The 15,864-nt window shown below is 30.3% G+C and overlaps 3 protein-coding genes across 4 annotated transcripts; 1 reads left to right on the top strand and 2 right to left on the bottom strand.

Annotated features, from left to right (window-relative positions):
• Positions 1 to 427: 427 nt before the first annotated feature.
• On the bottom strand, positions 428 to 2,974 carry LOC100647617 (N-acetylglucosamine-6-sulfatase). Its single transcript, XM_003396058.4, has 9 exons — positions 2,559 to 2,974; positions 2,424 to 2,483; positions 2,122 to 2,328; positions 1,880 to 2,041; positions 1,648 to 1,821; positions 1,386 to 1,587; positions 1,017 to 1,309; positions 816 to 932; positions 428 to 741 (listed from the first exon to the last, which is right to left on the bottom strand). The coding sequence occupies exons 1-9, from the start codon at positions 2,667 to 2,669 to the stop codon at positions 574 to 576; spliced, it is 1,494 nt and encodes a 497-aa protein (XP_003396106.1). The 5' UTR covers positions 2,670 to 2,974; the 3' UTR covers positions 428 to 573.
• Positions 2,975 to 3,054: 80 nt separating this feature from the next.
• LOC100647379 (methionine--tRNA ligase, cytoplasmic) lies at positions 3,055 to 9,045 on the top strand. 2 transcript variants are annotated; one of them, XM_048406758.1, is made up of 17 exons: positions 3,449 to 3,583; positions 3,665 to 3,849; positions 4,051 to 4,205; positions 4,291 to 4,407; positions 4,489 to 4,638; positions 4,717 to 4,833; positions 4,895 to 5,016; positions 5,102 to 5,218; positions 5,296 to 5,334; positions 5,413 to 5,577; positions 5,663 to 5,939; positions 6,020 to 6,401; positions 6,497 to 6,710; positions 6,793 to 7,029; positions 7,491 to 7,812; positions 7,885 to 8,109; positions 8,202 to 9,045. In XM_048406758.1, the coding sequence occupies exons 3-17, from the start codon at positions 4,122 to 4,124 to the stop codon at positions 8,349 to 8,351; spliced, it is 2,718 nt and encodes a 905-aa protein (XP_048262715.1). In that variant the 5' UTR covers positions 3,449 to 3,583; positions 3,665 to 3,849; positions 4,051 to 4,121; the 3' UTR covers positions 8,352 to 9,045. The 2 variants fall into 2 exon arrangements, with proteins under 2 accessions (XP_048262714.1, XP_048262715.1); XM_048406757.1 differs by lacking the exon at positions 3,665 to 3,849 and having other exon boundaries at positions 3,055 to 3,583.
• Positions 8,615 to 15,431, bottom strand: LOC105665853. Its single transcript, XM_048406560.1, has 16 exons — positions 15,112 to 15,431; positions 14,724 to 15,032; positions 14,317 to 14,444; positions 14,090 to 14,251; positions 13,630 to 13,841; positions 13,337 to 13,551; positions 12,883 to 13,154; positions 12,290 to 12,496; positions 11,068 to 11,278; positions 10,690 to 10,998; positions 10,376 to 10,503; positions 10,123 to 10,287; positions 9,760 to 9,971; positions 9,442 to 9,656; positions 9,064 to 9,332; positions 8,615 to 8,972 (listed from the first exon to the last, which is right to left on the bottom strand). Exons 1-16 carry the CDS (start codon positions 15,337 to 15,339, stop codon positions 8,624 to 8,626), a joined length of 3,591 nt encoding a protein of 1,196 aa, XP_048262517.1. The 5' UTR covers positions 15,340 to 15,431; the 3' UTR covers positions 8,615 to 8,623.
• Between the last annotated feature and the right edge of the window lie 433 nt (positions 15,432 to 15,864).

The following is a 15,864-nucleotide window of genomic DNA, read 5'->3' as shown; positions in this document are numbered from 1 at the left end:
ATAAAAAATGACAGAATATTTTTTGACATCGATCTTAATAATTTACAGGATAATTTTACTATCATGATATTTCATAAATCCTTAAACGATTCAAAACGTTTTAATAGATTAAATTTATGGATATGGCAAAAGCATATTTCTACGTTCTGTCTTCATTTAGTTTTCTTTTTCTCCACCCCCGAATAGCGCGATTGCTATTCAGATATTCGAACCGCGGGGCTTTAATAAAAATATTTGCTAAGAAAACAGTTTGCCCGAGGTTCCCGGGAAGCAAGACGAGTTATTCTTATATCCAGATTCGCAGCGTATTCTTCGCTCATGATTTCCATAAATGCAGTAATTCGAAGTAAGACGGCCGTCGGCCTTTCTAACTTTTAATGGTTCATATTTAATGGTTCATACGTTTATAGATATAGTAAACATAAAATAAATTCGTAAGAAAATGAATATTGGATTTAATAAATATTTCACTAATTACATAATAAAAGATCTTTATACGGACACTCATATTATAAATTTAAAATGTATATAGTTAAATAAGATATGCTAATGAAATCTATAATACATTGAGACTTAAACATATATGTTTTCCATATTTGTAACAATACAATCTTCGTTTTTACAAATACTCATTCTTTTCAGACTTTTCCTCAATCTGTATCTATGATGACGCTTCATAGTATATCCAATATTTTCTAGTTGATACTTATCTGTAGTTATATTGTATGCTTCAATATAATGCTATAAAAAATAACAAATGTCATTAATAATTACTTTACTTTATGTTACTTTATTATTTTTATTATTAACAGTACCTTATCGTCTTCAAAGATACAGAAAATATTGTTGAATTTTGGAGATACACGTCGTATGCAACTAAAGGTATTATTTGCAGCATCTTGACATTTGCATGCCATATCTTTGGAACATAACTGTGAAATTGATAAATTCCGCAAAAATAATATTTATATCATATACATTTTGCATACAACTGTTCTTATATATCTAATACATACTGTAAGGTTTGGATCATAATCACTTGGACAACCTGAGGATGGAATACCTTTAGATTTTTCTCCTCTATACTCTATTAAGAGAGTTCTATCTTTTGGCAATATCTTTTTTAAAAATGACATCCCATCAGATGGACGTTGTATACCAGCTATTCCTAAAATTGTTGCAAATAAGTCAACACTGCTGACAGGTGCAACAATTTTTGATGGTGTAATTCCAGGACCTCGTATTAATAATGGAACTTTAATATCTGTTTCATATGGTTGGCGTTTATCTATTGGCATACTGAACTGGCCTAAAATAGTATGTACAATACATGTTAATTCATATCTGATTTATGTTAAAATTTATTTAAACGCAAAATATACTACCAATATGATATCCATTATCTGATGTAAATATGATATAAGTATTATTTAAAAGATTTCCCGTTTTTAAAGCTTCATATACATTCTCTACAAGTTCATCAACAGCTAGCAATGTTTCCCATCTCCTTCTATAGATTTCATCTAACTTAGGCAATAAATTATCAGGAAGTGGAGATGGCCCCCTTTGTACTAGCCAATGCTTGTCCTATTAAATAATATAGTTTAACATAGTGACATCAAAATTTGTATGAAAAATATTTTATACCATTTGAGTCTGTGTATTGAAATTAGGCGTTCTTTTAGCTATCACATATTTATATTTATCAATATGCCTCATTGCTGGTATAAAAGGTGCATGAGGTGCAGGCGGTGCTAAAACCATAAGAAATGGTTCACTATTTGGATTATGTGCCTTAATGAAATCTATTGCCAGATCACTCTGAAAGAAGATAATTTTAAATATACTATAAAAGTACACACGATTTTTCCATACTTACAATTACATCAGTAAGATAATCATTTGGTTCACTACCAAATTTTTTTTCAGTTCCATTAATAGATAAGGAATAATTATAATATTTTGAATTTCCAATAAGTCCAACCCACCAATCCCATCCTTCTGGTACATGAGAGGATCCACCTACTATTTTTTCTCCATACTCAATAAAATTTTTTTAATTAAATTAGAAACACTTCATGTTCAACTAATTACAATTTATAATATTTTGTAGATATGTACCTGATTTAAATATTTTCCACCATAAAAAGTTCTATAAAGCATTTCTTTTTTCAAGTGTGCTGCAAATGTATTTGGTTCTTGTAGTTTTTGCCATTCGATACTGTTACATCCTCCACTAATTGAATTATTTACTACTAAATGATTATGTTGATATGTTCCAGTTAAAATTGATGCTCTATTTGGGCAACAAATAGGTGAAGCGACGAACTAATTATTAAAAGAAATATTTTATTAATATACTTTAATGTTAAACACAGTCCTAATTAATAATTATTTATTAAGAAATTAAATTTCCATCTTACACAATTTGAAAATGTTGCACCTTTACTCCCAATCAATTCCAGTGTACTTTGCATTGGTGTCTAAAAATAACAATTAATTAGTTCGTATGTTTATTCATTTTGTATTTCTATTTTTTTTTTTTTTTTCATATTTACCATGCCATCAAGAAATATATCCAAATCATCAGCAATGATTAGTACAATGTTTTCTGCACAGTATGATAAGAATATACAACTTACAAAGATACAAGTTAATAAAATAGTCATTTCCTTTTAAATTCTAAATAATTGAAAATACATAAAAATGCAAGATATAAATAGAAATAAGGGTATTCCCCTAAACTTATTTCACACGATTTACAAGAAAAAATAAAATTTTATAAGAAAAACTGTTATAAGAAATATTATGTAAATTAAATTTATATTCTATGTTATATATCATTTGACATTAAGTAATATTAATAATAAATTAAAATTGCTGTAGAATTCAAATGTTAAATTTGATCAAACTTCACTACAGAATCAAATTCTCCTTAATAATATATACAAATCACGCCAGAGGACACCACTATTCACTAAATTTGTACCTATATGTAGCTATGTATGAAAATATTTATTAAGTACTGTATGAAAGAAAAATATTTAAAGATAAAACTGTCACTGTGCTTAAATTTATAGACTATTAGCAAAAAGTTCTTACAATGAATGTTAAATATTAGAATTAAAATGCTCGTAGATGCAATAACAACTTTCGGTATTACCAACTGTCATTTAGTGTATTTTCAATTTTATATTACATTATATTAAACGAATGAACAATTATTCGTTGTGTGATTTCGTTCTACGTAACCAAAAACATTCTAATGGTTTGTTAAACAAGTGATATAAATGACAAAGTGTATTTAAACTTTTGAGGTTAGTAGAATGAGGTTAGTTTCGAATAGATTGGCAATGTGCTGTGAAATTGTTCATGGTATCTGCTTACAGACTGCATTTACTTGTCGCTCACATGTGTCGGTTGTGTGCTGAAAATATTTTCATCTATTTATTGTGAATATTTATTAACTTATTAATAAAAATGAATATTTCAACGAACGAGGGCAATCCGAATACTTTAAAGCTAGTAATTGCAGCTAAAGTAGCACAACATGCGGTTACCGTAAAAACGGTACAGCCAAAAGGTAAGAAATTTAATGTTTCCGCCCCAAGTAATTCGATTTCTGATCATATGATGAAATACCATATGTTTGTTTCACTTGTAGGTTGCTTTCATCATTTTAAAATCCATTGACCTTTTATAAATTTTTTAAACAATCTAAAATTTTTAATTAGCAGAGTTTAATATATATGTATTTATCATATGTTTCAATATCATTATCTTGCTATCCTTGAAATTAGACTGATAAAATATTTTGATTTCGATTTGGAATAACATCTTACTATTAAAGTAGGTATATTTTGTTGTTCGATGATTGTTCATTCAATAATCGTTACATGACACCAGAAAATGGTTTTTGGTATTATAAATCATATATTCAATGAAAAAATATAATTTAAATTGACCACTTAAACCAGAGGTTTATTGTGATTTTTAAATCATTTCAGTATATCAGTTAATATAAAGTGAGTTTTCTTATTTTATGTATAGTTGGCTTTTTGAGCCGTTTACCTTCTATTGAACTTTCATCTGGGTTAGTACTATTTAGTACTAATGCAGCAATGCAGCTCATAGTACCTTCTTCATCTCAAGAGTCAAAAATTCTTAATAATAAATGGTTGGAATGGGAAATATCTCAGTTACAGGTAAAGAATAATAAATTAATTATGAGTGTTTATGTATATAATAATATAAATTAATGAAATACTATAAACATCATATACTTTACAGCCAGCTATAGCATTTTATGGTAATACAGGGATTTACAAAACCACACAAAAGTCATGTTTATGGTCCTTATTAAGAGAACTTAATAATGCGTTAGAAGACAAACAGTACTTAATTAAGGTAATTCATAATAAAATAGCTTTAGTGTGATGTTAATCAAATTATTGTCACAAAATTAAAATTTTATTGAAATTATTTTAGGATAATAATGACTTATCATTGGCAGATATATGTATTTGGGTAACTCTATGGTCTACAGTAATGGCCACAGAAATTGGAAATGAATTAAATAAAGAATATTTATCAATTAAAAATTGGATATCCAGTATTGAATTGCTGCCAGTTATACAGGTCTTTTATCGTTAATTTCAAAGTTTATATTGATATTAGTGTCAAAGTTAGTAATATTTGTATATTTGATTGTTCTAGGATTCCATTGAAGAATACAAATTTGAAAGAGGCTCAAAAGCAATTTTCAGTATTCAAGCTGTATCTTGGTTTCCTGTTAATGCTAATTCAAATCCTAAACCTTCTAAACCAGCTGATGTAAGTTTGCTATTAATATGTATATACTTCATATTTTTTTACATCTGATGTCAACTATTAGTTGCAGCTTAGTCCAACTAAAGAAAAAGAAATGGAAGCAGTTAGTCAGGAAGAAATACAAAATATTTCAAGCAATTGGTCTTCTAGATCATATCCCGATGTAAAGAACTTTCCTTATCCTGTGTAAGTTTGAATGTACATATAAATGATTTTATCTTAAAAAAAATAATAAATGCGCAATTAATATAAATTTATCTATAATTTTTAGGTTGCCAAAAAAAGGAGAAAAGAATATTTTAATAACATCAGCATTACCTTATGTCAACAATGTTCCTCATTTAGGAAATATTATTGGTTGTGTTCTTTCTGCTGATATTTTTGCCCGGTGTGTTTCATAATAAGTAGGTCTTATAATAGTATCACACAAATATACATATTTTTAAATAACTTTCTTCTTTACAGATATTGCAGACAAAGAAACTATAATACCCTTTTTATTAGGTACATACCTCTTTTTTCCACATGATATAATATAAAAATTAAATAATCATTTATAATAAAAATGACATAAATTTTTAGTGGTACTGACGAATATGGTACTGCTACAGAAGCTAAAGCTTTGGAAGAGAAAACGACACCCCAAAATATTTGTGATAAATTTTTTGACATACATAATGATGTTTATCGATGGTTTAATATTGGGTTTGACTATTTTGGTCGTACTACTACACCAGAACAAACAGAGTAAGATGAAACTCGTATTAGCTGCTTAATTGATTTAAAATACAATTTATTTAGCTATTAAGTAATATAATATTTTATATTCCAGAATTGTACAATCATTTTTCTTAAAAATTAAATCAGAAGGATATGTATTAAGTGAAACTGTAGACCAGCTTCTGTGCGAGTCCTGTGATAGGTTCTTGGCCGATAGATTTGTAGAAGGAACTTGTCCAAGGTGTAAATATGAAGATGCACGTGGCGATCAGTGTGATGGATGCGGTCATTTGGTGAATGCAACGGATCTTGTATCTCCGCGATGTAAAGTATGTAGTAATAGACCTATTGTTAAAAAGTCGCAACAATTCTTCTTAGATTTACCGAAGGTAAGAATTTCTTTATGATACCTATGACATTATTTATTATAAGTGTATCATATTTCAATGAAGAAAATATCACTTTGCAGCTAGAAAACAAGTTAAAAGAATGGTCCTCAACAGTAGAAAAGGGATGGTCAAGCGTTGCAAAAGTGGTTGCAAAACCGTGGCTACGTGATGGACTTAAACCACGATGTATAACAAGAGATTTAAAATGGGGAATACCTGTTCCAGTAAAAGGTTTTGAAAATAAAGTATTTTACGTTTGGTTCGACGCTCCTTTTGGTTATATCAGTATTACAAAAAGATATACGAAGGAATACCGACAATGGTGGAAGCCAACGGATGTACAAGTTGATCTATACCAATTTATGGCAAAGGACAATGTTCCATTTCACGCAATTATGTTCCCTGCTTATTTATTAGCAGCTAATGAAGGTTATACATTGATGAAACATTTAATGGCAACAGGTATGCATTTAATATATTAAAGACAAAAGAACAATGTATTGTTAAGTACTTTTCTATATAAACAATTAATTATTAATGATTTAACCTGGTTCTAGAATACCTCAATTATGAAGATACAAAATTTTCTAAATCGAGAGGTATCGGAGTATTTGGAACTGATGCTAGGGATACAGGTATACCGGCTGATGTTTGGCGATTTTATCTTGCATATGTTAGACCCGAAACGCAAGATTCGAATTTTAATTGGGTGGATTTAGCGACTAAAAATAATAGTGAATTATTAAACAATTTTGGAAATTTTGTTAATAGGTATTTATTTTTTTATGCTAAACGGTATGAATTCTGATTTCTATTTTTAGTAGTGTTTTCAAAGACTGCTTTTAATAAATAGGGCTCTAGTATTTGCGGAAAAATACTTTGATTCTAAGATACCACCAATAGAACTTCAGGAAGATGACTTAATATTACTGGTATTAGCTCAGCGTGAATTATCATCTTATATACATGCTTTGGAACAAGCTAAATTACGTGATGGTTTGAAAAACGTTTTAGCAATTTCAAAACATGGAAATCAATACATGCAATTCCAAGAGCCATGGGTGAAAATTAAAGGAACAGATAACGATAAGTAAGTGCTATGTCCGTTTTAATTACATAATGAGATTATGCGTAAGTGTACTATAGGCCTTTACATGTCTTCATACAAATATTTTGTATATTTAAGCCATTAAATCTTCAATTTTTGTTGCATGCTGTCCCCATTTTATTTTGTTACTTTCGTTTCAATTAGTGGGAATTTATATCATGTAAAATAATTTATTATATTAGAGATTAGAATATCTTTATTTCCTAGGTACCCTTGTTCAGTGAGGATTACATGATTTATGTTGCTGTTACATGACTTAATTTTATGCTGTAAAGTAAGTCCTGTTAATTGACTGTGACTGTTAATCAACTTTCATATATTAAATTGTGTTGTACAGGTCTGTTACAGTACTTATGAATAACACTCGCTTAATAGAACTAAGTGGCGTCATTGTTTTTAGTTTAAACATAGCGTAATTTTGTGCATTTTTCTGTTGTTTGTAGAAAAAGAGCTGGAACGATCATCGGTATTTGCTGTAACTTGGCATGTCTTTTATCAGCCCTTTTGGCTCCGTTCATGCCATGCACCGCCCGCGAATTAAGATCCCAATTAGGATTGCAAACTAGTAACTATGGCTATATACCTGATGTTATCACAAGCATACTTCCCGTGGGACACAAAATTGGTAAACCATCTCCGCTATTTAAAAAAATAGAGGATAAAGATGTAGAAATATTAAGAAAAAAGTATGCTGGTAAGCAAGAAACTACAAGTAGCAGTGGACACGGAGATGTAAAATCATTGGATGGTGCAATTGCAGAATTGGTTGGTGAATTTTTTAAGCAATTTTGCTAAATTTAATGCAGTCACATATGTTATACATTTCTTTATTTTTAGGACAACAAAGTTAAAAAACTAAAGGCCAAGTTCGATAAAAGTGGATGGCCATCCAGTCAAATTCAAATTTTCTCAGCTTTAAAAAAAAAGCTTCCTGATCTCATAAATGAAAAAAATAAATCCCCTGAATCGCAAAGTAAAAAACCTGAAACGGTTTTGGTACCTGAACAAAATGGAGATGTTGCAATGGATGTAGCAAGTTTGGAAGCGGCCATCGCTAAACAGGTACAATAAAATATTATATTTATGATCTTATTAAATGTTTAATTTTTCAATTATTCTTTTTTTTTTTGTGCAATTGATGTTTCTATTTTTAGGGCGATCTTGTACGTCAATTGAAAGCTAAAGAAGAAAGATCTGTATGGCAACCAGAAGTAGAAAAATTATTGAAACTCAAAAAACAATTAGGAGATCTCACTGGAACAGCTGCAGCTCCGACTGACAAAAAGTCGAAGAAAAAGAAATAAGCTAATTGCTAATCAATATGTATACATTTCACATCATTAAAATCTATGGAGGTTTCATATAATAAAAAGTCATTATACATTTTTTATTGCAACGTACGCACTTCGGAATAATACCACATAGTATTTTCACATTTAAGTAATGTAATCCATATAGTTTATTTAATAAAATTAATTTGTACATCGGGAAAAAAGTTATAAAATTGTAACTTACATAACTTCTTTGACCAAAGGTAAAGGAGTAACATAATTCATTTATTTTCTAATTAAAATTTTTATTTATTAGAAAGAATTTTTTTTTTGTTAGTTACACGAATAGCTACTTTTGTCTTTACCGTAGTTTTAATCCCTGGTGCAATATTTTTCTGATTACGTTTTTTTAATCGACTTCCAAATTTTTTTATTTGTTCCTGTTTTGTGCTTAATTTGCAGAAAACTACATTTTCTATGAAACAAATAACAGCTGATAAAATGATGCCAAAACATAAAACAAGTATAACTGGTATCGCTTCATGAATAGTTACACTAGATACATGATATTTATCTTTGTTGCAATAAGGTTTTCTGTAACTCCAACGTGATACTTCTCGCTTCCGAATCCCTGAAGTGGATATTTTAAGAATACTACAACAACAATTATGTAATTACTAAACCGTTTAGAAAAATATATACTACATGTAACTTTTGTGGACTTATACTTATGAAGTTTTCTTACCCTATTTTTGTTATTTCTTGAAACGGACTATGTTGTGTTGACCATAAACCTAGCGAACAAGGATGAAGTAAATGTACCTCGGTAAGCTGACAAATCATTTCTTTATCAAAATTACGATCTATGAATGGATAAACGTTATCGGGCTCCGCGTGATAAGCAAATCTTAAGTTCTTCATTTTTTTCATACCATCCTCTATCGAAAGAAATCTTTTCTTTTGCGGTATAGTTTCCCAGTGTTTCTTAAAATATTGAACATCTTCCGCAGGAGACTGGAAACATTTTTCCGGTTATGAATAATTAATATTTAACTATCCATATGATAGAAACGAAATTACAAACAAAAGTTTGTTTTCAGTAGCATACAAAATTAAAACTCACTTGCAATAAAACACTGAAATATATATCCTTAAACGCTGCAAGACTCATTTTACTTTTTACTAATGAGTACAATGAATCGTTCATTTTATCTAATGGTGCATTCAATCGGCTGGATACTATTGCTGCTGAGTAATAATTATATACAAGTAGACCAAAGATCATTATGTGAAAAAAAGCAACACGACTAGAAGATTGATTGCTAATAAATGGTAATCCTGTAATTAAAATATAAGTTCCATTTTTTATTCCATTTTAGTAAATGAACATTATTATACGAACAATGTTATAAGATTTATAACAAATTTTTTATTAACAGACCCTGTTGACTTAATGCAGCGGCAATAATAAGAATTGTGGACCCATGATCAGAGTAAACAGCATCTTTTTCGAGTTTAAAAATTGTCCACATAGCGAAAATTATGACGATTATTAATAAAAGGATCATGTACCAAACATTTCGTGAGAATGGTCTAAATATTAGGTTCATGTCCACTTTTGACGAAGGTACAGTAAGAAACATAAAGCAGGTTCTGTAAAACATATTTAAAGAATTATTTTATACTTTCACATACTGCATATTATTGATTAAAAATATTTGTAATGCTCAATGTATTTTTTCATAACTTGACTTGAAAAATATATGTATGTATAAAAAGTATAGTATAAGTATTGCTATAGTACCTTGCGGGCCAAACTTGCGTAATTACATTTACATAATTGAGTCTTTCGACAGTCAAAATCGATGGAAAATATCCCATGTGATAGATGTCATCGCGAAGGCCAGCTATCAATGGTCCAAAACTGCTATCATTTTTGTTCCAATGATCCAGTTTTATCACCTCAAAGCTAAAAATAAGTTATGTAATAGACGAAGAAGACCATAATATTGTATAAAATCATAACATTATATAATCTGAAGATGTTGAAAAATTACGTGAAATTGAATTGATCTCCAACGTGTTCCATGATAGCAAATCCAAACTTAGACCAATTGTCCGTGCGTATAGCATTTTTTTCTCGCAGATATTCCACCAAATCTTGATTCTTAGGTTTAGCTGTTACCTATGTATAAAAGTATCACGAAGGTAAATGGATCTAAATAAATTTTTTAAACAATGAATTTCTAAATGTAAATGTTATATTGCATCTGTTTAATCCTTTAAGGGTTTAATTTATATTAATTTTACAAAATTAATATCTTACTATCTAAGCAATGTAATATTTTTAGATATATTTATTTCAACTTACAACACCAGCAATCTTGATCTTCATCCTATGATAATTCCATCTTCTGGAAAATTTATTTGACCGCAGAGTAATCCGTAATCCATCGTTCTTAGACCAGGTACCAAGTTCCGTAACATTTAATAAACCACCGCAAGATTCGCAATGATTGTATACGTCATATAAAATGTACTCATCATCCCTTGGTATAGCAATTGCGATATCCGTGATGATACTAAATGTACTTTCGTTTAATAAGTTGACGGTATGGCTCATATTTTCTCCCAGGATCAACCATTGATGCAAATGATCAAACATGTAATGGGTCGAGGTCTAAATAGTAATTTTTGTGTATCAATTTCCAAATGTAGGAAGTGTAACATGATTTAAGCAATATAATACCTCGTAGAAAAGTTCCATTACATCTTTGTCCGAGATTGAGCACTGTAGGTCCAATAATATACCTAAATTCCAATAAATGCTGTGCAAAAATCGGGATATATCGATTGTCGATGCAAATTGACTTACAGACACCCCAATCCCAGCATCATTGAGAAGTTTAACGATCCGATAATCATCTGCATGTAAATATTCATTATGCACGGTGTAATTTTAAAAATGGAACGAAAATATACGAATGTGTATGAAATAATACGTAATGAAATTGTTGTTTAATTATGCGTATGAATTGTCACGAAATGGTCTTGAACCAAAAAGTATTTTTCAATCGATAATTTCAATTTTCTGAATATAAAAATAATTTTAAATCAAAACAAATCTGACAAATCTGAGAATGTAATAATATTTAAAACGATACGTTTGAATTATCTTTTATTTAATGTTTGCTCTTTTAAAGATACTATTTTATTTTAAAAAATTGAGAAACTTACTTCATAGAATGAAAACTACCTACTTTCGATCTCTCCGCAGGAAAATCCAGCCACTCTACCAACATTCTTAAAAACGAAATAATCACGAATCATATCTATTTTGCTTGCGTACAGCGCAACGATTAACTGTAAATAAAAGAAATTGTAAAAGTGCATGACACTACTGTTGTTAGCCTTTATTCACGATTGCAAATCGAACGACTACAAGTGGAGTATTCGTGCTACAGTCCCTGGCAGTTCTCCCTTTCCGTTCTTTTATTTTTCATGAGAAAACATGTCAGGTTTGATATGATAGGTTTAGAAAACGAAACCGCTCGTGATTCTGAACTGTTTTATAGCATGGTAGTCTAGTAATATCCGATAATGACTATATCAGATGAATAGTCAATCGACTAATTTTATTTATATCCCAAAATTTACAATCTGTATGTCAGAATGAAAGTTGATCCCTTGCAAACAAATATATACATTATATAACTAGTTCTTTTATTTCATTTTTTAATTTTATAAGTTAATCGAAATAGCATACTAATCGAAATTCTACTTTTTTATCGAATCAGAAACCAATACGAATATTATGGATTTATATCTAATAAGTTACGTCTGCTGTTGCCACTGCTGAAACTTCCTTTCGTTTCGCTTCTCTTTCGTGCTCTTTTCTTCATACTCCTATGAAGCATAAAATAAATTTTTATATCCATATTTACGATCGTGCACAAAGTGAAATAACTCACTTCATCTTATGATTATAAATAATATTTTCTACGATGCAAATGATTCCAGCTACGAGCATTCCGAATGCTAATAAAATCAAAGCCGGAGCAGTTTCGTAGATCGTGATGCTCCTTGTGGACAAAGTGTCGGATTGACACTGTGGCTTCCTCGACGACCAATGCTTGATTTGCCGATTACGAAGGCCAGTATTAAACATCTTTGTCAACCTTAAGAAAAGACAAGTAAGTTAGTTTTAAAATATTAAGTACAGATTAAAGTAAATTAAGTAAATTAATAATTAAGTAAATTAATAATTAAGTAAAGAAATTTATATTTTTATGAAGACAACTCTTTAGTTGTCGAAACATTTAGTAGAAATGAAAGTCAAGCAGAGATTCGAATGTATTTTTGTATTTGTGTAACTAACAGTTTAGCAACATTGACATATTTCCATAATTAAATTATATTAGAATAGAAAGAATATGTTTTATGCGTTAAAACCAAAATGGGCAAAATGAAATAAATTGAGTACTTCATAAATATATGAAAATTCGTACATACACACACATAATCTAATTATTAAATGAAAGAAATATATGCTACGATTATTCACCCTATTTTTGCTATCTCAATGAATTGCCCATTGTGACTGGCGTACATTCCCATCACCGATTGTTTGAACAAATGAATCTCCGTCAATTCGCAGATTTTATTTGAATCGAACATCCTTTCGACGTAAGGGTAAGCTGTATTAGGATCCGTATGATACGCTAAAATTCCTTGACCGACTTGTCTGATACCCTCTTCTATTGGCAGATATCGTTTTGATTCTGGCAGAGGATCCCAGCGTTTCTTGCGAAAATAATCCGATTCCCAGTTCAGTTTCTGTTGATAATATCATTAATATCGTAATATTGATTTCATTTGCCTTAGACAATGTTTCCTATCACTTTAAAGGATGTTTTGATTGTATAGAATTTTAAAGCCAGAAAACTTTGTCAGATTTAATTCGAAGTTTCAATTTGTGACAAATTAGTTTTTTACTTAAACGTAGTAATTAAACTTACGTATAAAAAGTAGTTTAGATATGGTACGGCTTCCGCAGCAATTTTTAGATTACTATCAGCAAGGACAGTTACGGAATCTTCCATCATATCAAGGGGTTCGCTCAATCGAGCCGAGACAATACTGGCAGAGTAATAATTGTACATTATCCAGCTATGTATAATTATTTGAAATAACGCTATACGGCTTGGTAAACGTTTCGGCAAGAGATTTGCACCTGTCGAAATTTCAAATAGTTTTAATAGATTTTGATCTTTGCACGTATTTAATAATTTAGCATATCTTTCATATGCACCTTGCTGGGACACGATTCCTATCGACAGCACCACCGCTCCTGAATATTTTTCTCTCTTGCCAATATCTTCGCGATTCATTATCATCTTCATAACGAATATGGAAAATAATCCGAAAACAGCAAACACGTACCACGTTTGCCGTGTGAAGGGTTTCAGAAAGATTTCTAACTTGATCTTATTCGTTGAAGTCGATAGCAGCATGAAACAGGGTCTGACCAGAGATATAATTCCCCTATTAGATATCATCGAACATTTCTCGGGTTGTAGACATTAAACGGAGAGGGACTAAACAAGTTTTTTGTAGGTAATTTAAGTTATAAGATTTTCGTAATTTATATATCGATATCGACGATACATTTACTATACTATTCACTATATCTAATACATTTAATAGTAAATATACATATTTGGTATAATTTACTTATTGCCTTTATGTTAATATATCGGGTATTGTCTCACCTAATTGGCCATGCTGCGCCAATTAGAGTAGCGTAATCCAATCGTTCAGACACCATGATTCTTGGATTACTAGCGAAATCGATGTAATTCGACCGTAAGAATTCGAAAATCAAACCATGCACGCTGTGTCGGTCCCAATAAATTATTTCCGAGGCATGGACGCTAAAAAGAAAAAAGAAAAAATAAAATTCGCTGCGTCAACGAACGATTAGTATCGAATATAATACCTGAAATTAAAAAGATCTCCGGTATGCAAAATCATAGCGTGTACAAATTTATGCATACTATCCAACGATCTCGTATTTATGTCTTGCATGTAATCCTCGAGACGCATATTCTTTGGTCTGTATTGAATCTACGCATAACGTAATTCGGGATAACACATAATTATTGATTTCAACTAGCATTAATTAACGTTTGATAAACTGTTAATGTTTCTCCATTATACATCCCTTCTACGCTCAATATTAATAACTAAACGATAAATGTATTAATTAAAAATTTTAGTGCATTGTGTTTTCTTTAAAAAAAAACCGCCCGAAAAATGTGTAACTATCGTTTACAGCTGATAAAGAATTGAAAAAAAATCCAGGAGAAAATGTAAAAGTCTACAGGAATCGATAGATGGACTCACCACACCAGATATTTTTAATCTCATGCCGTGCATGTTGGCCCTTCTATTAATTAATGGTTGCGTTAAGAAAACTTTCAATCCGGACTCACGATGCCAAGTACCAAGCTCAGTAACGTTTAACGCACCACCACGATATTTGCAGTGATTAAAAACATCGTACAGATCATAGCCATTTCTGTTCGTTATAGCAAGAACAACATCCGTTACTATGTTATAAGCGGTATCGTTCAAGAGAGGAATACTGTTATTGTAATCCGAGCCCAACACTAACCAATTGTATGAGTAATCGTACATTCGATATTTCGAGCTCTGAATTAAAATAAAAATCAATTGATATTCATTGTCAAACGATTATCGTTGTAATCGTGAAGAACGAAGTTTCTCTTACTTCAGCAAAAATTCGTACGGCGGTCTCATTGCGACAACGCAAATCGATTACGACACCTACTGTCCAAGTTTCGCTTCTCATAAACCTACGGAAGTCGATTTTCACGCTGGGTTTTCTTATTATCGTAAATATGCCAGTGGTGCTTAGCGTTTTCAGAAGATTGAAGTCACCTGTATATCGTACCGTTATATGAATTTGCCTAGATACTACATTTCTTCGAACAATCATTTTCTCCAAAGAGAGAATTTTCACATTTACATTACGTTCTATTAGAAGATAATTCCTTTTATATAATTCGTTAATATATGAATTGCCGTTTATAAGCTTCTAAGAAAACTGAGACTGATAATACTAATTTATTTCATATATATTTATCAGTTCAGTATTTTAGATGTTTTATAACACTTTAATACCAAATGCAAAGAGTTGCTTACCTACAATATCGCCACATGAAAATCCTACGACATTTCGTACTTTTTTATACACAAAATAATCTCGGATGAATACATGATCCTGCGCGTTCGAAATTAAAACGAATTGCAATAAAACGAACAAGACGGTATACATTATACTATTCTTTTCTCGAACCAAGAATTCTATTCGGATATTAACACTGACCAAATCGAATCGTTCGACATCGCCTGCCTTTCTATTACGTTATTTTATAATATTACTTTTGCATGACATAATAATGATGATAATAATATTAATAATAATAATGCAGGACGTATCATGTGGGATTCCACTGAGAGA

The sequence above is a fragment of the Bombus terrestris genome, chromosome 6 (assembly GCF_910591885.1).
Source record: "Bombus terrestris chromosome 6, iyBomTerr1.2, whole genome shotgun sequence".
In the NCBI taxonomy this organism is placed as follows: Eukaryota; Metazoa; Arthropoda; class Insecta; order Hymenoptera; family Apidae; genus Bombus; species Bombus terrestris.
Note: the sequence above shows the minus strand (reverse complement) of the source record. Positions and strands in the feature narration are given on the sequence as shown.

Bases quoted from the DNA above. Each gene is read 5' to 3' on its own strand.
- LOC105665853 (XM_048406560.1), bottom strand. From the start codon at position 15,339: ATGATTGTTCGAAGAAATGTAGTATCTAGGCAAATTCATATAACGGTA. The intron at 13,842-14,089 runs GTGAGACAATAC...ATCTCTGGTCAG, and splicing joins GGCGCAGCATGGCCAATTAG to ACCCTGTTTCATGCTGCTAT. The intron at 8,973-9,063 runs GTAAGAAAACTT...TTGTTGTTGTAG, and splicing joins CAAGAAATAACAAAAATAGG to TATTCTTAAAATATCCACTT.
- LOC100647379 (XM_048406757.1), top strand. From the start codon at position 3,481: ATGAATATTTCAACGAACGAGGGCAATCCGAATACTTTAAAGCTAGTA. The intron at 5,940-6,019 runs GTAAGAATTTCT...ATCACTTTGCAG, and splicing joins TCTTCTTAGATTTACCGAAG to CTAGAAAACAAGTTAAAAGA. The intron at 8,110-8,201 runs GTACAATAAAAT...TTCTATTTTTAG, and splicing joins AAGCGGCCATCGCTAAACAG to GGCGATCTTGTACGTCAATT.
- LOC100647617 (XM_003396058.4), bottom strand. From the start codon at position 2,669: ATGACTATTTTATTAACTTGTATCTTTGTAAGTTGTATATTCTTATCA. The intron at 2,329-2,423 runs GTAAGATGGAAA...TTTAATAATTAG, and splicing joins GTGCAACATTTTCAAATTGT to TTCGTCGCTTCACCTATTTG. The intron at 1,822-1,879 runs GTAAGTATGGAA...ATCTTCTTTCAG, and splicing joins ATTATCTTACTGATGTAATT to AGTGATCTGGCAATAGATTT.